General features: G+C 34.9%; 3 protein-coding genes across 16 annotated transcripts; 1 reads left to right on the top strand and 2 right to left on the bottom strand.

The window, feature by feature from the left end:
• The first annotated feature begins 383 nt into the window (after positions 1-383).
• On the top strand, positions 384-3,177 carry LOC104903783 (LIM domain-containing protein WLIM2b). The gene is made up of 6 exons (XM_010691893.4): positions 384-576; positions 702-964; positions 1,948-2,047; positions 2,165-2,211; positions 2,309-2,398; positions 2,794-3,177. Exons 2-6 carry the CDS (start codon positions 830-832, stop codon positions 3,031-3,033), a joined length of 612 nt encoding a protein of 203 aa, XP_010690195.1. The 5' UTR covers positions 384-576; positions 702-829; the 3' UTR covers positions 3,034-3,177.
• Positions 3,178-3,949: 772 nt separating this feature from the next.
• LOC104903812 (leucine-rich repeat receptor protein kinase HPCA1) lies at positions 3,950-17,244 on the bottom strand. Of its 14 annotated transcripts, none has more exons than XM_048639609.2 (21): positions 16,984-17,244; positions 16,330-16,400; positions 13,746-13,880; positions 13,565-13,636; positions 12,887-12,961; positions 12,728-12,799; positions 12,271-12,432; positions 12,110-12,184; positions 11,455-11,526; positions 11,305-11,376; positions 11,136-11,204; positions 10,895-10,969; positions 9,586-9,657; positions 9,308-9,448; positions 8,736-9,199; positions 8,482-8,622; positions 8,258-8,382; positions 6,926-7,145; positions 5,620-5,688; positions 5,291-5,523; positions 3,950-4,922 (listed from the first exon to the last, which is right to left on the bottom strand). In XM_048639609.2, the coding sequence occupies exons 1-21, from the start codon at positions 17,056-17,058 to the stop codon at positions 4,488-4,490; spliced, it is 2,925 nt and encodes a 974-aa protein (XP_048495566.1). In that variant the 5' UTR covers positions 17,059-17,244; the 3' UTR covers positions 3,950-4,487. The 14 variants fall into 14 exon arrangements, with proteins under 14 accessions (XP_048495566.1, XP_010690246.1, XP_048495569.1 ...); XM_010691944.4 differs by having other exon boundaries at positions 8,482-8,625; positions 13,746-13,866; positions 16,895-17,243; XM_048639612.2 differs by having other exon boundaries at positions 8,482-8,625; positions 13,746-13,866; positions 16,330-16,361; positions 16,895-17,243.
• A 2,147-nt stretch (positions 17,245-19,391) lies between these two features.
• On the bottom strand, positions 19,392-22,536 carry LOC104903804 (ubiquitin). The gene is made up of 5 exons (XM_010691923.4): positions 22,356-22,536; positions 22,142-22,228; positions 21,021-21,138; positions 19,784-19,850; positions 19,392-19,657 (listed from the first exon to the last, which is right to left on the bottom strand). Exons 1-5 carry the CDS (start codon positions 22,456-22,458, stop codon positions 19,601-19,603), a joined length of 432 nt encoding a protein of 143 aa, XP_010690225.1. The 5' UTR covers positions 22,459-22,536; the 3' UTR covers positions 19,392-19,600.
• Positions 22,537-23,673: the final 1,137 nt, after the last annotated feature.

The following is a 23,673-nucleotide window of genomic DNA, read 5'->3' as shown; positions in this document are numbered from 1 at the left end:
AAGCTTATAAGTTATAACTAAAAGTTGAAACAATTCCAAACAAACTCACTAAGGGCATGTTCTTTTCGGTATAAAACAGCTGAACTGAATTGAATTGAACTGAATAGTAATGTGTGAGAGTAAAAGTACTGTCCAGAGCTGAACTGAACTGAACTTAAAATAAGCTGGGAAGAACATACCTTAACAGACCCTAATAGTAGTAGTTGAGAGTCGAGACTGGTAACGTCAAATTTTCTAGCATCTTTAATTGATAATGAAGTTTATCTTCCTCATCATCATTATTCATGATTTCATTCCCTAAACAAAAATTAACACTAAAAGCCTTAAGATAGTGGTGGTGGACCCAGCAGTCAGTCAGAACTCAAAACTCAGAACCTTGCCAGGTTTTATTTATCTATCTTCCCGTCTTTTTCCCTTTTCTCTCTTTCTCTTCCTTCTGTTATCTCTCTCTTATTTCACCCAACTCTTCATCATAATAATCTCCATAATCCCATCTTTTCTGTAACTTCTTCTTCATTTCCATCTTCTTCTCTTTCTCTCTCCTCCATTTCTTCTCTTCAGATCCCTTCATTCAAGGTCTGCTTTTTTTTTTTTTTTGTCTAAACACATTAAAGTTACAAACTTTTACTTTTTCACATCATTTTTTTAGTGAAAAGATTCAATTTTTTTGAGTTGACCCATGTTTTATTTTTGATTTTCAGATCGGTGATTGCAGCTTCTTCTTTGTTGGTGGAGGAGAGAGAAAAGTGGGGAGAGTTGAGACTGGCAAAAGAGGGAATTCTTAGATCTGTTTAAGAGAAAAAAAGAGGGAGGAAGAAAGGTAAAAACGATGTCGTTTACAGGAACTCAACAGAAATGCAAGGTTTGTGATAAGACTGTTTATCTGATGGATCAGCTTTCTGCTGATGGTGTTGCTTATCACAAGTCTTGCTTCAAATGCAACCATTGCAAAAACAAGCTTCAGGTATACTTTTTTACTTTATTTATGGATCAAATTTTGTCTCCTTTTTTTGTCATCTTGATTAATAAGTTTTATTAGATGGTTATGAAAAAAAATTCTTAAACTTTCTTTCAATTTCCAACTTTAAATTGAATTGGGTGTTCTGGGTAATTGCTATATGTTGCTTATGATGATATAATTTATGGGTTTTTATGGGTTTGGGTAATTTGGTCTGATTTAAGATGTTATGTGGTAATTTGTAAGAACTTAAAGCTTTGGGTAATCTTGTGCATGTGGGTAGTTTGTATTTAGCACTAATAAATTCATATGATTTATGTTCTGTGCATTTTTTGTGTGTAAATGTCAGCTAAGTTATTCTCAAGTGATTGTATCTGTACTATAGACATGGGTTCCTGGACCCTTCAGCATCTGTTGTTCTTTCTGCCTCTTTTGCACCAAAAGAGAAGGGCATTTTGCTGCGTTGTGTGTTAGTGGATTGATGCTGAGTGTTGTTTGAATATAAAATTGTTGGTTCTGCAAAATGATTGCTTGTCTAGGTTGTGATATGCAACATTCTATTCGTTGACAATACTTAAAACATACTGGGAGAAATTAAATGGAGAACTGGAGGACCACTGGACTCCTTTGGGACCTGTATATAAGAATAAGGATTCGTTGTCGAATTTAGACCTTTTACAAGTAGGAGTTGGAGGGATTACGTTTCCGAAACCTGGCCTTTCTCTTTGATTTGTACGCCTGTGAGGATTGTTCTCTTCCTTTATGGTTTATCCTACAAGCCTTTGTGTATATAAATGTGTATGATATATTGCTGAAGCCTTGGTGTAGATGACTGAGCTATTACTCTTATCAGAAACTTGGGAATAAAATATTTTGGATTAATGTCACGTATGCACTGAGCGATTGGTCTTATTGTGATTCCGGTTTGTACTAGAAATTGTTATGGTGGCCTATTATGTGGGCTAATGTAGCTGCTATCTTGCTTGCAGCTGCACAGTTTTTCTTCAATGGATGGTGCACTGTACTGCAAGCCTCACTTTGAGCAGTTGTTCAAAGAAACAGGGAACTTCAACAAGAATTTTCAGTCCCGTACTAACCCCTTTCACATCTTTAATCCTAAGAATAAGATCTTTTTGCTTTCTGACCATGGAACAAAGCTATAAATTTTTTACCATTTAACTCAGCTACACATATTTTTCTTAACAGCTACAAGACTACTTGCTGAAAAGTCCCCTGACGTGAAGCCTGAGTTGGTAAAAATCTACTCCACTACCATGCTCCTTTGGTAGTTTGGTTACATCTCGACCTATTGCTTCTTCTCTGACATTCAATTATGCAATTTTGTCTCAGACAAGATCGCCAAGCAAAGCCGCGCGCATGTTTTCTGGAACTCAAGAAAAATGTACAACTTGTTCCAAAACTGTTTATCCAATTGAGAAGGTACTTTGTTTGACTAAGTATTACTAGTTTGTGCTTAACTTGGGTCCGGGATGGCTTTAAGTTTGTTTCCAGAATTTGGTAGTACACTCCCCCCTAAAAAAAGGTACAGGGAATCAAATCTAAGAAAAACTGAAAGAAAAGGAAGTGATCAATTCACATGTATGTCATCAGTCGATTGATGGTGTTAATCTTGTGCAAATTTTATTTTCAATAAAAGCCTTGAAAAGCTTACAAACAATAGATGTCAGCCAATTGAAGTTCGATAGTTGAGGTTATTCCTATTTTCTGTGGACACTTCGTAGCACTTACCTAAGTACCAATGTCAGATTTTTTTCGTGTCTGTTTTGATTACCATTCCTTTTTACTGATGTTCTTATTTGCAAAACACTCAACAGGTGACAGTGGAAAATCTATTCTATCACAAGTTTTGTTTCAAGTGCTCCCATGGTGGCTGCTCTATTACCCCTTCAAACTATGCTGCCCTTGATGGAATCCTCTACTGTAAACATCATTTCTCACAGCTTTTCAGAGAGAAAGGAAGCTATGCTCATATTAAAAAGTCTGCTTCGATCAAGCGAGGATCTGCTCTGGTTCCTGAAGCCGTTGCAGCTGCAGTTCCAGCTCCAGAAACTTGAATTCCTGATTCTTTTTTTTCTCTTGAAGTATTTGGATAGTATTGCCTTCTTCCTGTGTGAGTACTGTGATAACTGATAAGAAGTTAACTAAAGCTTCTCTGTTTTGTTGTATCTATCATTTATATTGACTGGTGTTTGCTTAAAGTGTGAGTTCTCTAATGTTTTGGGATGAATTCGCTCATAAAGTTCCCTATTAACTATTGTCAACTTTCAGATTTTACATTAGAAAGTAACATGCTTCCAACTGCATCTTCTTTTCACTACACCTACATGTTCTTTTGTTTGTTCAATTTAAAAGAACATAGAGATATCATGAAGAGAAGATGCATATGGCAAACAAAAGAAACAAAAAGGAATTAAGATTAGTACCAAAGACTTGGGATCAAATTACATGACACCACTGTCTTATATGACTATTTAGTATTTACACACCATAAAAACCCACCAACTAAGGGTCTGTTCTCCCCAGCTTATTTCATTTCAGTTCAATTCAATTCAGTTCAGCTGTGGACAATAATTTTACTCTTACATATCACTATTCATTTTAGTTCAATTCAATTCAATTCAGTTCAATTCAACTTTTTTACGCCGAAGAGAACAGTCCCTAATTACGTCTAGGAATTAAGGAAAGTCCGTTGATCAGGCAGATGAGCAATAATAGAATTTATTAAGGGTTATCTACTTTTGTTGCTTTTGGGCAATGAGAGATTTGTTAAGCCATCCAAAGCAAAATCATGCACAACATTAGAAAGATTTGCTTACCTAAACTTGTTGGACTTAATCTGAGCTTATCTTTTAGTAAACTTTGTTGAAACTTACATGAGCTTATAGGCTATGAACAAAACTTGAATTACTTGTGATTGATATATTTAGGTGAAGAGAACAAAGTTCAAGTACTGGTAACAACACAAGGACATTCAGAAATGAGTACTCTTAATACTAAGAACAGTCTACAAGCTACAACCAAACAGTGGTTCTATTGAATAAATAGAGGAAGTTCATCTAATTAGGTTCGTTTCTATATCTCTGGAAGTTAATCTTGAAAAGAAATAACCACCAGGTCAGATGGATAGTAATTAGATTAGCAGAAATGAATACCTCAAAACATTATAATAAATTTTCCAGTGGCCAACATAACATTATATAGCGCTGTCTAAATTAAACAGTTGCTTTCCATCATATCTGATCCACTTCACATCTTCAAATTTTGGCTGGTGTGTGAGAAAAGTGTTCTTGTTCTGTCAAGAACATATTATCCATCGTCCCACATTACAACCAGTTCATCATACTTCATACATGTAAGATAACGCTCTCCAAGTACATTCCAAGTGATTGAATTCAGTGGCAAACGCCACGCAAAAAATAAGACAGAAGAACAAGCCAAGCCCAAATAAGAAGATATGCCAGAGTCGAGCTGAAAAGGTCTCAAACATCACATATACCCAAACAAGCTCTCATCTTAACAAAGGACAACTTCCTCTGTTTTCCGAGAGGCAGCTGTTGCTGTAACTTGTACTGCCTTCGCTTGTTCCTTCATAAGAACTTAAAACAGCTTTCAGGTTATTTTTACCTGCCTGAATAATACTCTCTAATTCTTTCACCACTTCTCCCATTGTAGGCCGCTTGTGTCCTGAGTCCTCAACACACTTCAGTGCCAATTCTATGAATTCTTCCACGCCAATTAGATTGCCAGAACGAATTTCAGGGTCTACAAGGTTGTAAATGTACCCTGTCTCGTCCATAGTGGCCTTAACCTCTCTTACAATGTACACCTTGTTCTCTATGGGCAATCTTCCACTTACCAACTCCAACATCACCACTCCAAAGCTATAGACGTCACTCTTTTCAGTTAGCCGTTGGGTGATTAAGTATTCAGGATCCAAGTATCCCTGGAAGAGGATACATTTAAACACAAAAAGAAACGCACAAGAAAGTCAGATGATAGAAAAAGTTGCAGTACAAATTGTTGGGAAGCAAACTACTTGCATGTATAAATAGATTCTGAAAACTGGATTCTTTGGCCATCAGTGCAGAAAAATAATTCTGCTACTACACCATATGTGTATGGATATGGACTATGGAGTGATAAAACCACATGACAAGTCTCATTTCAAAACCGTTTGAGAGAGAAAGAGGGGCCCGAACCATCCACAGGTCCACCCTTTCTCCCTTCCTTTACCATTTACATCCACCCCCCCCCCCCCCCTTCTGAATTGAAATCTGAACAAAATATTTAAGTGTAGGCATGATAACTAACCACTGTTCCCTTAATATAAGAAGTAAGATGATCTCGATCATTACTAAAAGGCTTGGACAAACCAAAATCGCCCACTTTGGCATTCAAATGACCATCAAGAAGTATATTTTCTGATTTAATGTCCCTGTGTATGATGGGTGGCTCAGCAAACTCATGCATATACGCCAGACCTCTGGCTGCCCCAAGGGAAACCTTTAATCTCCTCGTCCACTTCAATCTCACTCCAGATCTCCCTGTCGCAACTCATCAGTAATTAATTAGTATCTACATCCAAGATAGTATAAATTCAAAATTATGGTAATAGCATCCACAATGAAGTGGTCACATACAGCAGCTAATCACAATCCAAATATCCACCCAATCCCTGGAAAGAGGGAGCTGTCTCGTTGGGGTCGGACCTGGGGAGTGGATAGATGAGACATCCCATTACATTTACTAGTCTGTTTAAATATAACAAGATTGAATGCTATAATTAAGAAAAAAAGTTGGTCCCGAGTTTTATCCTATGATAAGCATTTGACCAGAAGCCATTTTGGAGCCTAAAAAGAGCAAGAGAATATTTTTAGCCAACTGGTTTGACAATATATATGGTTTCTTGAATCAGTCAGTCACTCGGATCCAGTGAGAGGTTCTTCATGATATGTTCAAGGAAATGGGCAAGGTAAAATGTAAGATGATATAATTATATTATTGAGATGTATGCATTCGAAGAGAAAAGTTTCTTATCATCAAATGTTTCACTAAGTATCAAAGCTTGATACTCCCTCCAATCCTAAAAAAGTGTCTTCTACCATGTTTATGCTTAAGCATTGGAATTCAAAACTTAAGTGATATTGCATTAGTAAATTATAGTGACAAGTACAAAGGTACAATAATATTTAAGAAAGGTTAGTTAAGTGGACTAATTAGTCTAGATGGAGAATAATTTTATTGCTACTCCCTTCATTTATAAATTAGTGTCTTTTACCATGATTATGCTTATGCATTGGATTTCAAAAGTGAAGTAATATTGCATTAGTGTGTTAAAATGACAAGTACAAAATGATTTAAGGAAGTTTCGTTTAAGTGGGCCCAGGACTGATTAGTTAAATGGAGGGAGTATTTGGCAGTTGGTAAATGAGTAGGTTGTTGGAGATCATAGCTAGGCATTGAGGAAGGTCATACTCGGCTGAAGAATTAGAATACCAGATCGCAGTAGAAGTCTTCAGACAACAGAACAGCGATCTCATGGCTATATGTATAAGAAGTCTAGTGGATTATAAACCAATAGTGGGTAATGAATGTATCAAGAAGGTTGTGTTTTTCTTATTCTTTTTCTTTTTTGCTGAATGAAGGTTGTGTATTTCTAGATAGGAGTTGTTAACTTGTTATTGAGTAGTTCATAAGTTTGTTATTAAAAAAGTATGTTCAGCACGTTTGGTGCTTAAAAAAAGAAGCTGTGCATCCAGTCAAGATGGTTGACCTAGTAATTTCAGCTAGCAGGATTGAGAGGCTTCAACTATATATTCGTACAATGAGAAACATTATCATTTCAATTGCTACATAAATGATGAGAAAGAACTAGTGTTAAATTCTTCTCTATCACCGTTATATCTTAGCCTGAGCATTTGAAAGATGAGCAAATTACTGAAGTACCTGAAAGACTTGCCCTTAGGCTGCCATTTCGAACATATTCATAAATCAGCATCTGTTCTCCTTTATCGTAACAGAAGCCAACTAAATTGACTATATTTTTGTGGTGAACCCTTGACAAAAGCTCAATCTCAGTTTTGAACTCAATGGCACCCTGTAATGAGCCTTCCTGAGCTTTTTTGATCGCAACTAATTGTCCATTGTCAAGTTTTCCCTTATAAACCTGATCCACAAAAATTTCAACAAAAAAGCTTTAGAGAGTGCAAGCTGTGCTGATAGAGGATATAAGAAGAACAGAATAACATCAGATAGCTAATACTGGCCCTGAAGAAATGTTATAAAAAAAAAAAAAGCGGCATATCATTCTGTACAAAACTACAAACACCAAAGGGTCAAATCATCATAAAAGGAAACTTCAAGAAAATATAAATAAAATATTTAGAAAGTATTGAAGTTACAAGACTGCTGACAAGGTCATAATGTGAAGTTGATGACTTAAGGAACACGGACTTCTGCTAAGAACTAGCTTAGCTTAGGACAGATTTTAGCAAGGAAATAAGTGAAAAGATTGATGATTAACTGGAAAATAACGATAATAAAGGATATCCAAACTTTTGAGTTTTGAGAGGCTTGATTCTCTCCCAATTAACTCTTAAAAGTTAAACAGAACACCACAATATTCGACATGGCTTTCCTTTCCTATTTGCTCTATTTATAGTCATTCTCTAATTGTCTTCCTAACTTATTCGTCAAGCTAGCTATAAGGATAAGGCCTAAACTAGTTCATTGCAAATTCCTACAGAGAACAAGTCAGCAGTTTGTGAAACATACATATGCATACATTAGGCTACGTGCCTACAAGCAGCACCAAGAGAAAGTATTCTTGTGTTAGTTGGGCAATGATAGAGCATCCCATATCATTCATGGTAAATATGTTCTGATAGAAAATTACAATATTGAAGTTAACAATTTTTTTAAACATATGTGGAGTATATATTAGACTATTAGCAAATCCAAGCGCAGGTATAATTTTGTTGCTTGAAAATGATAATTGCATTCCATGTCACTCGTGACATACTTTTTTTGAAGTAAAAGTTTACAATGTTACAACAAAAGTTGTGAGTAGATTGGAAATCATAAATTGTGAATTGAATAGGTCCAAGTTCTAATTTTCCAGTTCTGGCTTCAGCAGCAGACCATAAAAGGTCCTACTTTGCTGTGAATCCTAGTAACCAATGGGAAAATCTAAGGAAATCAACAATCCAAGTCGAATCCTGATGAGTTGAGCCAATCCACTCTTTGAATATATTCTAAAATAGAAGATCAGGAACTTACCTTCCCATAACCTCCAACTCCAATCTCATTTAAGTGTGTAAAGTTATTGGTACACTGTTTGACATCTTCAAATGAGAAACATCTAATTCCATTCAATTGAGGAAGGTCACCATGACTCCAGGATGCTGCAATTGCAAAATAAGAGTCAACAACTAATCTTAAAGATACAGGCAAAGTAAACTAATACCAAATAAGATTAACTCAGCATTGACTACCAATCTTACAGAAAGGATTGTTTAATCTATACACTTTTCGAGCTATCTTTCTTTGACGATAGGCATATGCTCCGGCAAAAATTATTAGTACAATAAGCACAAATCCGAATGTAGAGAGCCCAATAATGAGAGAGATATGATGGCTTCGTTCTTCTGGTGTCCATTTTGCAAGAGAAGTAAGAGGGAAAAAATTAGATAAAAAAACTAAAAATTGCGAAACCTTCAATATAGTACTACTCAATGAGAGAAACTTTTAAAATGACCTGAAAAGTTGTAAGGAACCGGAAAGAAGTGATAAGGCCCATATGGTGTTTCAAAAATATGGTCGTTCAGGATATTCCCAATTCTCGAAATTACTGTTCGATCAAAATGAATGCCAGCAGGAGGGAAATATGCTATTTCCAACACAAGATAATCATTTTTAGTTTCTACCATTGAACTAGCCAAACATATTTTTGTTACAAGGAGGGACTGATTGTTAATATCATTCTTTAGATTGCCATCCAAAAAGTTGTAGTAGGTCAAGTTCTCCAGATTTGAGAAGTTAAATGATAGAAAGGCCAGGCGACCGAGATACGGACGTCTACAATCCGATCCTGTAAAGTCGCTATAGCAAGATAGAGAAACACAATTAACTTCGGGTATGAACTTTGAATTATCTAATGGTTTGACATTCATGCAAATTCCCCTTCCCTCTGCCCTGTCGCAGAACGGATTATCATCGAGTCTGCCACAAATTACACAAGTTTTGAACTCATTTCAGCAAAAAAATGATTATAGATATCAACTACTTAGACGGACCAAGAGCATCATAAAGAAGAACTAGAATTCTTACAGAATGTTGTGAGTTCTATGACTGAAGTCTTCTGAAATAAATTCATCAATGAAATTATTTCGCAAATCTATAAGGTGGAGATTGCTGCCAGGTCTGATCCGAATATCAACAGTGCCATTGAGTCTATTGTTTCTTAGTAACCTATTGCCACAGGCTCAGATGTATAAGGTATTATATAATATGAACACTTAGTTGACAAGTTCATATACATTTTCTGAGACATGGAGTAACTTCACAAAAAGAAGCAGAATGTGATTAAATGACAAGAGAAATCTTACACCATTTGCAGATTGGATTGGTTGAACAATGCTACCGGTACTTGGCCGGTTAAGCTAGTATTTTCCATCCTTCTGTGAGGGAACTATCAATATATTAGGTTGAATGGAAAGCCGAGACAGTAATATTAATGTCATGTAAAATACAAGCTACACCTATGGTCATGGTATTCATGTAGCTTCATGACACAGGGAGAAAATATTTTGGCAGTCGTTACATTAAGAAGCAGCGGTAGACATTCTACCAGAAGAAACAAGAAAAAAAAGATGATGAATTCGGAATCTGCAGAAGAAGCCTCTGCAGTGGAAAGTATTTTCATCTCTAGACTGACAATTTAAAAGACCGAGATTACAAGCTTGTTCAATAATTCCTGAAAAAACGCCCAATTCTCTTTGCTGCTCATAATCTTACTTTTTTCAAAATGAAATAACAAGAAAAGGTTCAAGCAAGGAAAAAAACGCGGTCGCGGTCGTGGGAACGGCTTGTAACGGGGAAATAGAATGTTTCGCGGCCGACGCAGCGTGATATTTACATTAATATGTTCTAACCTTATATATATTATTTTAGTTTATGAAGCATTATTACAACATAATATAATCAAATCTACCAGAATATCATGTTTCATCAGCTATATAATTAAATGATAAAATATTTTTGGCCAATGATGGAAAAGAACGGATGTAACAGGATAAAAGTGTTCTAACGCGGTGAGTTCGGGTTACGGAAAGGACAACGCGGTGAGAATTATGTGCTTTTTATTACGCCGTTCCGTAACGGGATTTCGCGGAACGGTAAATCCAAAATCCGTTACAGAACGGGTGAGTTTTATTTCCATGGGTTCAAGTGCAAATTCATATAAAACCCATCAACCCTATCTTATTTATAATTCTTGTATACAACTGATCCTTCTCTGTTTGGTCTTCAGACACAAAATCTAAATCCATTAAGATATTCTAAATTATAAGCCACTTGGCTTTCTTGTAAGAAGATAATCTTGTATTCTATAAGAAGCTCCAGGGTGGCAGAACGGTATGTATACCACACATTCTCCTATTTCCAAATTTGGCACAGGTATTGTCCTAGAAAAAAGAAGTCTAAGTAATTGCACTAGTGACAAGATAGACTCAAACTATCCCGTCCCAGTAACAAAGTTTGTATGGTGCATTTCACAAGCTAACAGAATCATTATGTTTCCCATATTCACTTGCCAGTGTGAATCGCAAGTTAATATCTTTGGTAATGTCCTCTCAATTTATTTTCATTGTTTCTAGTGTTTGGATGGGGTACAAAAGATGATGGCAAGAAACTTACATTGTAGTTAAATATGGAGAAGTGGTGAACCACAGAGGAATATTTGACGCGTCAAAATTATTATTACTAAGATCTCTGCAAAACAAGGGATTGGCAAATTAAATTCATTAGAAAGATCTATAATTGCACATGAATTACATGACGAATAGAAAGTCACAATCAGGATCATTGTCATATCAGAGTAACTGCATGATAGTATGCTCCATTGCATAAATCATAACATGGAAAACGAGATACTCACATATATGTAAGGCGAATCATTCCAAAAAGATTAGGGATTGGACCACTCAAGTTGTTGTTTGATAAGTAGCTGGAAAGACATCAGCGTTGGCACATTACCAAAGTACAATGGACTTTTCAACTATAGCTTACAATGAAGTAGGTGAGTTTATATTGGATGATCTACTTACAGCTCACTCACGTTTATGAGAAATTTCAAACTCCGCGGAACCAAGCCACTAAGTGAGTTCCTGTCCAAGCGTCTGCAATCAGGTTGCAAATGGTTAATGGTTTAGCAAAATTCACTTCACCATGATATACTTCAAAGATATTATACTCACATGACTTCTAGAGCCTCCACAAGTCCTAATGTTTCTGGAATATTTCCATTCAGCAGGTTGTCATTTAAAATACTGCAAATCGTATAGTATATCATCGAGCTCACATACATAATTGCATTGTAAAAGGGAAAAAAAAAAAAAAGGAAACATCATATTAGGTTGTTAGTTGAACAATTTAGTTGATTTGGTTCAATGATGCTAGCTTAGAGAGTTATGTTGATGTAGATTAACTTTAGATCTCTTGGCTGTTTGTTAAATTGGCCTGATTAAATTTTCAGTCAGATTCTGGAATGGACCTCAACTAATTGTTAAAAAAAAAAAGGGGCAAGGTGGAGGCTGAAAGGTTAGCTTAATTGCAAGAATTTCGACTGCTGTTGAATAAGAATTTCCCTGAGGTTCATAGCTGACCCTTGCTGTAGACTTTGTCTTGAGCAAGAGCACAACTTGAGATCAGATGAATTTTTGTTTAGACCTATCACACGTTCCAATCCATAGAAATGAATGATCTGTGAAGCCACCAAAGGTATTACTTTGTTGATCAGCATAACATAAGGGAGGGAATGTAACTGTTTTTCATTCTAGTTTTGTGATCTTCCTTAATTATCATCAGTCGACAAACAGCACATTCTCCTAATAATTACTTGAAAAATCATACAGATGCCTCAAAGCCATATCTGAGCGGAAAAGTCCAAGTGGGATTTCACCAGAGAGCTTGTTCTGTCCAAGATGACTGCATGAAATGAAAACACTGTTATTGTTTCATCTTCAGTAAGATGGAAAGAAAGCATCAGAATACTCTGTAACAACAAATCATACAAGTGCTCGGCTTTAGACAGGTTATCCAGGCCAGGCATAGTTTTGTTGGAAACTGGTATATTTCCATCCAGCTGGTTCTCAGTTAGATCAAGCCATATGAGATTTTGGAGATTACCAATGGAATGTGGTATCGGTCCACTGAAGTTATTTGAATTGAGAAACCTAGAAAATACCACAAAACTTGAGTCAGAAGAAAAGTAATGATGGTGAACTGACTGACACTGCTTATATAGTTTGAAGCTCAGCACTCAGCAGTACGATAGCCAACATATGGGGAATGAAGCTAACACCTATTGAGGGGACATCCATTTAGAGATCAATGATAGCCATACAGCTCAATTTTCCATGACAGAAGTGCCGAGAAAAAACTACCTCCTCCTAAGAGAGACAGAGAGATTGGAGGGATAATAGAGAAAACTATAAGGGAAGACAGAAAAAAGAACAAGGAAATCCTTACAAACGCTCAAGTTGGAGGAGAGATCCAATTGATTCAGGAATTGGGCCAGAAAAATTACAACCTGAAAGAACACTTCAATAAGAAAACACAGTGAGGTTAATTTTGTCAAACTAACTGTTGCCTTGATAGTAGTTGTGGTGTCAGAAAGGAGTTTCTTACAGCCGTGCTAAATTCTTCAGCCTGCCAAAATTCAATGGAAGTGGGCCATGCAACCCTTTGTTGTCTGATAGATCTCTACATACAGAAAGCACTCATCATAAAGCAGATATTGACACTGTAGAGGGAGATGAACAGGAATAGATGGGAGATAGATCATGGAGGTCGTGAGGGAAATTATGCATTTATGCTTGTATTGCGGCACCATGTGTCTTTATAATATTGGCCACAGTATCGAGCCTTGAATTAGCAAATCTTAAAACAATAATGTTTGCTAGAAAGTATATGGTATATGACACTTCCATTGCAGCTTAATTGATTAAATGAAAGCAACAAAACTTTGATCAAGTGAATATCTTAAAGTTTCATCAATTAGGATATTATATGATAATCAAGCACTTTACAATGTTAAATCATATAAATTCCAGAGAATATGTCGGGTTGTTTCTGAATATTCGACCTAGCTATTATAAGCCACAGATCCCTCTCTTCTTATTCACAAAGATGTTGCATACTTTCACTCTGCCAATATTTTAGCTCATACGTATCTAAGATCTCTAAATACCTTATAGTGGATATATACGATAAAATCAAGACATGCCTCGTGAATTTCTTAGGAGTTTTCTGTAAGACATAAGGATGAGTGTGGTGACAGTAGCAACTTTTCTTAGTACTACTTACAGCTGCTTCAGCTCAGAGAATAACATGATTTCTTCCGGCAGTGAACCTATCAGATTTATGCCTGATAATAAGCTGCAATGTAAAGTGAAGAAGCTTAGTTGAAAAAACTAGTGTTTATCCAGGAATTGAATGAAAAAGACTGATTGCTGCAAGTCGTGGAACAATTCATCAGCATACTAACATAGCAGTCACACGCGGGCCATTGCAGAAAATGCCATCCCATCTTCTACCACATGGATCATGCCTGACCCAGTTGGGCGGCGTGTTTTGCCATTGTGTTTTGAGATGTTTCAACACAGCCACTGCATCAGTAAAACTCAATCAGAAAGAACTTCAGTCAATTCTTTTTGAGAAGGAAATATGCGGACAACAGATGAATCAAGATCATAAACATTTTCTTCTTCTGAAAATACTAAGCAGTAAGGAGGGCCTCCACAGCCTACAACCCCTCCTTTAAAGTCTGAAGCCTAGAGTTGGATTTGAAAAGAGCCAGATTCCAAACATGGAAGGTCTGCAAACTTAAGTTACTTATATCAACCATCACACAGAAATTAGCCAACATGTCTTTAGGTTTCTTCTTTATACGCAAGCACAGATTACAGATTAACCCAGTTCCTTTACTTTTCCTCAACAAGTAGCTATTATAAGTCCCAGCAGCCATAGCCCAGAGAGACGCGTGATATGTAATCTATCCTAAAGCAAATCACTCAGTGAAGTACTCTGAAGAAGATGCGCACAACCACACACCCAATTCAATCGTAAACACGACATATTCTTATCCTCGGCTCCTCCAAAGCCCAGAAAAAGTATTCATAACACTCCAACACAGTGAAAGACACAGAACTGCCTATGAACAGGAAATAGCCTCCTGTAAAGATAAGGATCTACGGATCTACCTGACAGTCTGAAACTAAAGGAAAACATGTTGACATAGCATGATTCATAATTGACTCACTATTGTCTCCTCTTCCAGCATTCTGCTTACGCCAAAGTGACATTATACAGACTGGAGACATGTAACTATACCTTGAGATCTATAATGACAATTATGTGCAAAAATCCCTTAACTGTGGTTGGGGAATGAGAAAGGCTACATATCAGTGTAGACCTGACACCTGATTGATGAGGATATGCGACTGGGAACGAGTAAAAAAGCGTGAACTTGGCCTTATTAAAAGAAAGAGAACAAGTTGGCCTCATTAAAAAGAAAATTGAAAGGTACGTGTATTACGTATACAAGGAAATTATAATCGAAGAAGGAAGAAAAGTGCAACAAGGAGGAGTTTGAAAAGCTTCAGACAGGGTTTAACAGCATAGGACTATACTATGACTTCTACACGCAAGCAAAAAGTTCAATGAAACGACAACATACAAGAAGACATTTATTTCTGAAAGTACCAAAAGGCTTTTCCTGTAGAGCTAATTTCTTATACCTACTATGGAGCGCCATCATATAACAAATATCCCTGCTGGTGTTTGTTTTTGCTATGACACCCACGAACTATGAGTGTATAAAGCAGCCACCAAAATGGTTGCAAGAACTGCTTCCCAATTAATTGAGCCAGGTACTTGTTATTTCTTACATAAACCTCACGTGTCTTTTTCTTTTCTCTACACAAAGCATTGATTAACACTCATGTCTCATATTATTTCTTTTCAGGAGTATTTATATAACTAACTAGTACAGATTTCAGATAAAAATTGTTGGTGGAGGCAATGGATAAAATCAGTGAATAACAATAGTATAAGGTTGATTTTGAAATAAACCTCCTGATGAATAATAATCAAGCAGTAGCCTGTAAAAACCCAATAAGCAGATATATAGAAGTGAAATGAAATATTAGTTAAAACAGATTTTCTTTATAAAGATTTTAGAAGTTGAAGAGCACAAGGGCAAATACAGTTCAAATAACTTCTTCCAAATTAGAAATTGTATCCATTTCCAAAAAAATCTTCTTCAATGCATCAACATTTTTTAGTAATTGATGTGATCTTATTAAATTATTATCAGCTTCCCAGAAATCTTCTTCAATGCATCAATAGTTTTTAGTAATTGATTTGATCTCATTGAGTTATTATCAGCTTCCCCCCCCCCCAAACGGTCTCGTGCCATATGACCTGCTCTATTCTAGGCCCTCCCTCCTCCCCTCTCTTCCTCCCTCCCTTTCTCTCTATATCAATCTGTCTATCTATCTATGTATCTATCAGTAAGATAGTTCACGCTGCAAAACAGACATAGATAGCAATCCCTCCAAACTTCGTAACTAGGAACTGGTCCGATTTTCTCCAAGCGAGAATGCAACTCCATAAAAATTGAATTGGGAAAAGTCTCTCAAATGAAAAGAAACTAAAACACCAAGAGATATGGACTCCCATTAAAGATTACAATAAATTAATGGTAGGAAATGTTTTCCCTTCATAATTAAAAAAGAAAAGCTTTTCTTCCAGCTATATATTTTTTTTTCATAAAAGAAGCATGAAAATGAAGTGAAAGCATTATTCTCTTGACAGCTTCCTTGGCCAAGGTCAAACACATTATAATGAAAATAATGAAAGCGTGAAGCTTCTACAAGAATATCCTTAATCTAAAGCTAAACATGAAGCAGCTCAACTATGTATCATGGTCCATGGAAGCATAAGAAAAAGTCTCGAATCGAAACTTTTAGATAATGATCCAAACTGCAATGAAGTTACATTAAAAATCACAAGCATATTTACAAGAATAAAGAAAATGAAACGAGACAACATAATTTGAAACAACTCACAATCTCCAGAATTTGTTTCTGCTGACACAATCCTGCAGTGCAAAATTATGAGCAGAAGATTGACTGAGATCCTGAAATTCATAACTAAATAATGAACACTTTTGGTGCTTCCCAATTAACACCCACATTCAAGAAAAATACAATTTTCTCCTAAATTAGCACAAAGTTTGCTGAATTTTATCTTTCCCTCTTCAAGAACTATATAAATAAGAAGAAATATAACAATGGTAATTAATAATCTGGACATTCCAAGTATCTGAATCATTCAAACTTTTGTGGGTTTCAGATAATACTTGTTAATTAATAGTAACAAAAGTGACATCAATCCATTTGCACAAAATTCTAATGTAAACAAATGAACTCATAATTAATAACTAATTTAAGCCTACCATCAAAGTTAAAAGCTGAAAAGTTCAAAGAAAATGACAATAATCCACTAATTAAAAACATCACCCATTATGTGAAACCCTCAAATTAAAAAAATGGGTTTACCGGGATTTTATAATTACAAAAATTCTGATGAAGAAAATTTCAATATTAAACTGACTGAGACTTAAATAATTACCTGCTAAGAAAGTGGGAGAAACAACGAAGAAGATAGCAAATTGCAAAAAATTCAAACATGTAATTAACGGAGTGCAAGCATCATCTTACAGTACTCTTCTCTGCACTCTTACACTCTTCAACAGTTCTACGTGCGTACATCATCAATGGTGCCACGAATTCCATGGTGATATACTAGAAAATTAGATTCGTAAATCCCAATACCAACTCTAAATTTTAAGTTTTTGTAATGGTTTAAACTTTTAGGGGTCTCTATCTTTTGGTTTCTTTTGATCTGCACTCTAACTATTTCTACGCTATTCACATACCAGCCAGCTGCATGTTCACGCAAGATTTGGGGGTAGGCGAGTAGCTTTTAGTGTTTTCACTATTTATAGAAAATATTAGTGTTCGGTAAAGTAGCTTTTGTGACAGTCGTTGAGCTTGTTCAGGGCATTTATCGTAAGAGGTTAAAATGATCTCTTACAATTAGGGGAGTTCATAAAAAATCGAAATCGAAATCGAAAAACTATATTGAAATACCAAAAAAAGTTCTAAATGGATGGTTACCGTACCGAAAAAAAAACTTTTAACAGTACGGTTACCAAACCGATAAAAATAACGGTTAAACGGTTACGGTTATGATTTTTGAGCGAATAGTTAACCGAGATACCAAAATATTACTTTTCTCTATTTAATTGTTGTCAAACATCTTCAAACAATTGCATTAATTCTAATATTTGTTACTAGGTTACAACAATTTGAAAATGTATGTAATCATTTAGAAACTCTAGTACTAATATAAACATTATAATTAGGAAATGAAGTGAATTCTTAGTGTTAGTTATGTTTTCCAATGGATTTATTATCCACTTTAATACATTTTATATTAGAGTATATATGATGCTAAAATATATGCACAAAAAATTGAAAATATATAGTAGATCAAGTAAAACATAATAGCATAAATTAAATAATGGTTAACAATAACTAACCGGTCTAAACGGTTACGGTTCACAAAAAGAGCGAACCCAAACTTTCGATTACCGAACCGAAATGTTGTTTTGGAGCGGTTAACCACCCATGAACACCCCTAATTTTAGGTACTAGTGTTAAAATATTTTAGGTGCTAAAATAATTATAAGCTTTTGGGAAGTATGGTGGTTAAAATGACTAAAATTGATAAGTTAAATATTTTAACTTATCAGTTTCAGTCATTTTAACCACCATACTTCCCAAAAGCTTAAAATTATTTTAAATATTTTAACTTATAAAAATCAGGTGATTGAAAATTTTGATAACTAATTTTGTCAAAATAGCTTATCAACTTAAGCAACTAATTTTGTCAAACAATTAAACTAATTAGCTATCAGTTAAACTAAATAGTTTATCAATTCCAATTTCAGCTAACTTATCACCTTAAACTCCTTTTCAATTAGTATTGCCAAACAGACCACCATACTTTTGGTATATAACATGTCACATGTATCCACGTATATACAGTTTGATCCAAGTAATCAAATTTCCAATAGATATATGTTCAATTACATATTCTATAGTCTATACTTCTATTTTAAACATCCATCACTGGCATCTATTTGTCATATACTCATATATAAAGAGTGCATTCTCCTTGCATGAGTTTAGTAAATTGGAATTAATCTAAACTCTATTGTTGTCCTGGATTAGCCTTGGTTAAACTCTCTTATTCTATTCACCTCGTCTCATAAAAGAGTATTTGTTTCTCTAATGCACATATATAAGATAAAATTTGAGATAGGTATTTTATTAGGGACAAAAGGGGTACTTTTTAACACTTATTATTAAATTACTAGGGATGTCAGATTGGATGGGGATAAGTGCAGAGGGCTTCCATACCCGCACCCACCTAAAAATCTCATCCACATCCTCGTCCCACCACTCATCGCAAGAAAATTTACCAAATATGTTCTCGCCATAACGGGCACATACTTACATTTGTCCTCACGTCCCCACTCGCGAGTTGCATGAGTACCCACACCCACTTCATACCCACTCGCATGGCTTTTCTTCCAATTTTGTCGAAATCTTATACAGTATACTTCTATGTTTAATTTCGCATTATTATTCTGGTATACTTTCATAATTTGAGAACCACAAAACCTAACAATTAAATATAGGTTTTAGACGAGGGGGATTTTATTAAAGCAAACTCATAATTCTAACAAGTACTGCAACTAAAGTCGAAGCTCTTATCTACAACTAACGCAAAATTAATGAAATTTTTCAAGAGTGAACCAACTATTGAATCACCGAATACTACAAATACGTAAGCTATTGCTATGTGCTAATCACTATAAAAAAAAGTTCTTAAAACGTCACACATTTTAACATTCCCAAATCCCAAAAAAAAATGATCAATAGATAAGATCTCCTAAAGTGAAAAAATAGCACATCTGTGGTGAGACCAAATGCAATTTAGACGTCTCACCCATAGGCAACAACAAACGCTAGGCAAAATCATTAAACATTAAACACAATTCTCCAAAATATCTGCTCATTAAACCATAGATAGTAGTGTTGATCTAGCAACATTTTGATTGTATCATGCTACATAAACTTCACCACAACCAAAACCAGTAAACATAGTTGTGTAAAATTTACGTGTTAAACCAGAGTAAAGTCCGAGTGATATTCCTTAGTATGCTAAAGTCGTTAGCAACTATTGTCCTTCAAGTACTACTACTAATTATTTGTGCACCCTTGCGTTGCTCTCCTTAGGTGAAAATATTTTCTTGGACCTCAGCTGTACGTAAAAAAATAACAAGATAAAACACACCATGAGATTTGAATTAAAACGACCTATATATAGCTAGAAAGGGAAGTTACTTTTAACTGATGTCCAAGAAAAGAATGTTATTGTATGTAGTACCTGATTAGTGTGTCCACACTTCTTCTTGCGACAGTTTGTAGCCCTCAATGGCAGGCGAGCATAGCACCTGAATACATTAAATATATCAATTCAAAATCAGAAATGCTGAAAATCCCATTATTGATGACTGAATTTATCACAAGGTGACCAGTAGGTTGAATATACTCCTACAAGAAAGGAAAAGTCTAAGCTATCATATTAATTAATTGCGTGACAAAAGTTAAAATAATTTTTTTATCCGTATGCGCCACGAATGCAGTACAAAATACAAAGAAGGATAAGGGGAAGGGGATTAGAACCTATGACCTATTGTGCACAGCACCTCGATCTTAACCATTATTTCAGAACATCCTTGATAGATCGCATACATGATACATATATTTAATGTTTTTGTTAGTTGGTTCATAATTTGGACTCTTAACGATATTATTAGTCCAATTTAATCAGTATGTCAAACTATTCGGAATGAGGGAAGACGTCGTAGGAGATCTCACCCCAAGGAACTTGTAGATGATGAGATCCGAATGATTAGTAGCTTAGTACGGGTACATACTAATATTAGTTGCTGAATAGATTTTGAGCTTGGCTATATGTCCTCGAAAAAACTCTCCTAAGCTGCCAAATTTTTGTAACTCCTAAAGTTGCATTATATATTATACTGTTAACTGTGTCATAACTACGCAAAAAAAAAAAAAAAAAATTGAAGCACCATCGATCTATATCTATGTGACATTTAACCTATTTTTTTTTGTTAAAGGGGTAAATAAAATAAACCTTAAGTCCTTAACAATCCAAAATTACAAGTTTGAAACCAAAGTAGCAAGGGGACTAATGGTCCCTATATTACAACATCGACACAAATATTCAAAGCTAATATCCTCTAATATTATATTAAGCTCCGCCTAAGGTGGTTTGGAAAATTCGCGAAATACATTATCATAAAAGCAATAATTATCAAAACGCCACCAAATAGCATGCAATTATAGATAACATTACGTATATATTAGCCACATTGCTAAACAGTAGTATAAATCTGTGAATAATTATCAAACCAGAAAAAAATGCACTACCCTTCTTCAAGGTATATTATGATCCAACTTCAAAGTTCATCATATATCAACGGAAACGTGAAATAAGATCCAAGTTCATCAACGAGCCAAATCATTTGATTTATTTAAGATGCAGCAACAACATCAAAAAAGCTGGGATGAAAGGTGAAGGGAAAGAAAAATCATACCTGCGGCAAATCTGCTTGTATTGCTTGTACTTACGAGCCAATTCCAGCAAATCCGGTGCAATTCTGAACGAGCCGCATCCTCCTCCTCTCAGCCTCAGCACCAGAAGAAGAGTTGATTCTACAAACAACGTGCAGATTAACAATGATAATCAACCGATTAAAAAAACACGAAACGTAATCGTTGTTTACAAATTACAACAATCAAACGGCAAATTCAGAGATTTCGCAGAAAAAAGAACGAGCAAACGAAGTAACGAACAACAACAAAGCGAAAAATGAAAATCACAAAAATGTATTAACAAGTCAATATTAGCAGCAAGAACATGGAAATATTGCTGTAACTTGTAAAACAGTCGTCATGAACTCATGATGATTACTTATAACTAAAATCAGTAAAAAAAAAAAAGCAAAAAAAAAAAAAAGCAAAAAAAAAAGCAAAAAGAAAAGATTATTTCAAAATCAAAAGCAACAAGGAGAAACAACTGCATTTGTAAAAGGACAAGAAAAAGGAGACACTGCAGAATATTTGAAAAGCAGAGGTTGATATATATATAGAAACAAAACCGCACTCATCGTAGAAAAAGAAGTGCAGAACTGCTGTAAGAGCAGTAACAGCTGAAAATCATCAAATGCGGAAAATAAAATCACAACAAAATCAACAATAAATAGCAATTTCAGGAAAAATAAAAGAGAAATGGCGAAAAATAACAGATATAAAGAGAAACTACAAGATGAAGTGTCACCACAGCAACAAAAACAAAAACGCAGAAATCACCACCAAAAATATCATTCAACATCATCATCTTCACCACCTGAAAACTGTAATCATGGAAAAAGAAACAGTACAGAACTGCACTAAGAGCAGTAAAATCTGAAAATCATCAACTGCAGAAAATAAAATCACGAAAAAACAACAATAAATAGCAATTTCAGGAAAAACAAAAGAGAGAAATGGCGTAAAATGACAGATATAAAGAGAAACTACAAGATGAAGTGTCACCACATCAAAATTTACGCAGAAATCACCACCAAAAATATCATTCAAATCATCATCTTCATCACCGGAAAAACTGTAATCAAGAAAAAACTGAGAAAAAAACAGAGCACAAACAGAAATACACCTTTCAGGATGTTGTAATCGGCGATAGTATTATCATCACTGAGCTGCTTTCCAGCGTAAATCAGACGCTGCTCTTGAGGAACAATGCCTTCAATAAAACACGGAAAAAATCACGTCGCGAAATTTCGATTGAAAATGCAAGCGTAAAATCACGAAGAACAAAGTAAAATCAGCGGAAAATGTTGAAGAAGCTTATAAAAAGAGAGAGATAAAACCTTCTTTGTAGTAGATTTTGTCCATGATAGTGGTAATGGAATCGCCGCCTTGAGCGTCAAGGGTGATGGTTTTGCCTGACAGAGTTTTAACGAATATCTGCATTTTCTCTCTCCTCGTTTTTCAGATAAAAGTTGTAGTGAAATCAGAAATGGAAACTGTAATTCTTTCAGGGAGGGATAATGCGTGCATTTATAGTGCAGTGAAGATCCCTAGGTTTTCGCCTTTTTGGGAGGGTAGGGTAAAAAAAAGTGACACCTCATCAAACTTGTTTTTTTTTTTACAGGAAACTTATTGTTGATTGGCTGCTTAGAAAAGTTTAATACTCCCCCCGTTTCACAATTCGTGCACTTTGACCGTTAATTACTCTCAATTTATGATGATAAAAAAAATTTAAAAATAATATTATTATAGTATTTTTCAAGACGAATCCAACAGTATAATTTTTATAATTTTTATTTATCGTATTTGAGAGATATTTGTGGTCAAAGCAAATTTTCGTAAAGCGTGAATGCCTTATGTTTTAAAACAAAGGGAGTAAAAATAGAGCGACCATAAAAACCTGGCCCCAAGACACCCCCGTTTGTTTATTACATGGATTATTAAGATTTTTTCACAGAGATATATCAAGAAGGCATTTTGTAAGGATATACACTAATTTTTTTAGTAGAGATATATGAATTTAAATTTAAGTTTTGTTAAAAGGTATTAAAGATATTATTTTCGGTGAAAAAGTCAAATTTCCGATCTTTGACTTGGTAGGTAGCGCGCGAGCCACAAAGTGACAGTGAGGAATTGAAGGAAAATGAATGTAATAGAAGCAATTGAATATCATGCATTATACAAAGAGTAATTAAGCAAGTCAAAGGTCGGAAATTTGACTTTCTCGCCATAAATATTGTTTTTGGTACGTTTTAACAAAATTCAAATTTAGGTTGATACATCCCGACAAAAAAAATTAGTGAGTATATCCCCCATAAAATGCACTATTAACCCGATATATCTTCGTAAAAAAACTCGATTAATAAATCAAAATTTCAAAAATCTTGTTAAATTTTAGCTAGTTGGAGGTGAAAATTTACCCTACTCCTTTGAGCTAAGCTAAGTTTTACTTTCTCTTTTTAGTAGTATTACTGTTTGGTGGTTACTAATCACTTAACAAAATGTAAACATGTTTTTATTAATACTTCGTTTCTTATGAAACTAATGCACTTTTCACTTTTCACACTTATCATTTTGACTAAGATTTTTAGATTTGTGATTTATACATAATGTAAGTCATAGTCAATTGGAATCTTGCTAGATTTATTTCGTGACATA

This window comes from Beta vulgaris, chromosome 2 (assembly GCF_026745355.1).
Source record: "Beta vulgaris subsp. vulgaris cultivar EL10 chromosome 2, EL10.2, whole genome shotgun sequence".
Lineage (NCBI taxonomy): Eukaryota > Viridiplantae > Streptophyta > Magnoliopsida > Caryophyllales > Amaranthaceae > Beta > Beta vulgaris.
Note: the sequence above shows the minus strand (reverse complement) of the source record. Positions and strands in the feature narration are given on the sequence as shown.

Bases quoted from the DNA above. Each gene is read 5' to 3' on its own strand.
- LOC104903783 (XM_010691893.4), top strand. From the start codon at position 830: ATGTCGTTTACAGGAACTCAACAGAAATGCAAGGTTTGTGATAAGACT. The intron at 2,048-2,164 runs GTACTAACCCCT...TTTTCTTAACAG, and splicing joins CAACAAGAATTTTCAGTCCC to CTACAAGACTACTTGCTGAA. The intron at 2,212-2,308 runs GTAAAAATCTAC...ATTTTGTCTCAG, and splicing joins CTGACGTGAAGCCTGAGTTG to ACAAGATCGCCAAGCAAAGC.
- LOC104903812 (XM_048639608.2), bottom strand. From the start codon at position 17,058: ATGGAATTCGTGGCACCATTGATGATGTACGCACGTAGAACTGTTGAA. The intron at 12,185-12,270 runs GTATGATTTGTT...CATTTCATGCAG, and splicing joins CTGTCTAAAGCCGAGCACTT to TCATCTTGGACAGAACAAGC. The intron at 5,689-6,925 runs GTACTTCAGTAA...TCCACTCCCCAG, and splicing joins CCTAAGGGCAAGTCTTTCAG to GTCCGACCCCAACGAGACAG.
- LOC104903804 (XM_010691923.4), bottom strand. From the start codon at position 22,458: ATGCAGATATTCGTTAAAACTCTGTCAGGCAAAACCATCACCCTTGAC. The intron at 19,851-21,020 runs GTATGATTTTTC...TAATGTATTCAG, and splicing joins TACAAGCAGATTTGCCGCAG to GTGCTATGCTCGCCTGCCAT. The intron at 19,658-19,783 runs GTACTACATACA...TTTTACGTACAG, and splicing joins AGTGTGGACACACTAATCAG to CTGAGGTCCAAGAAAATATT.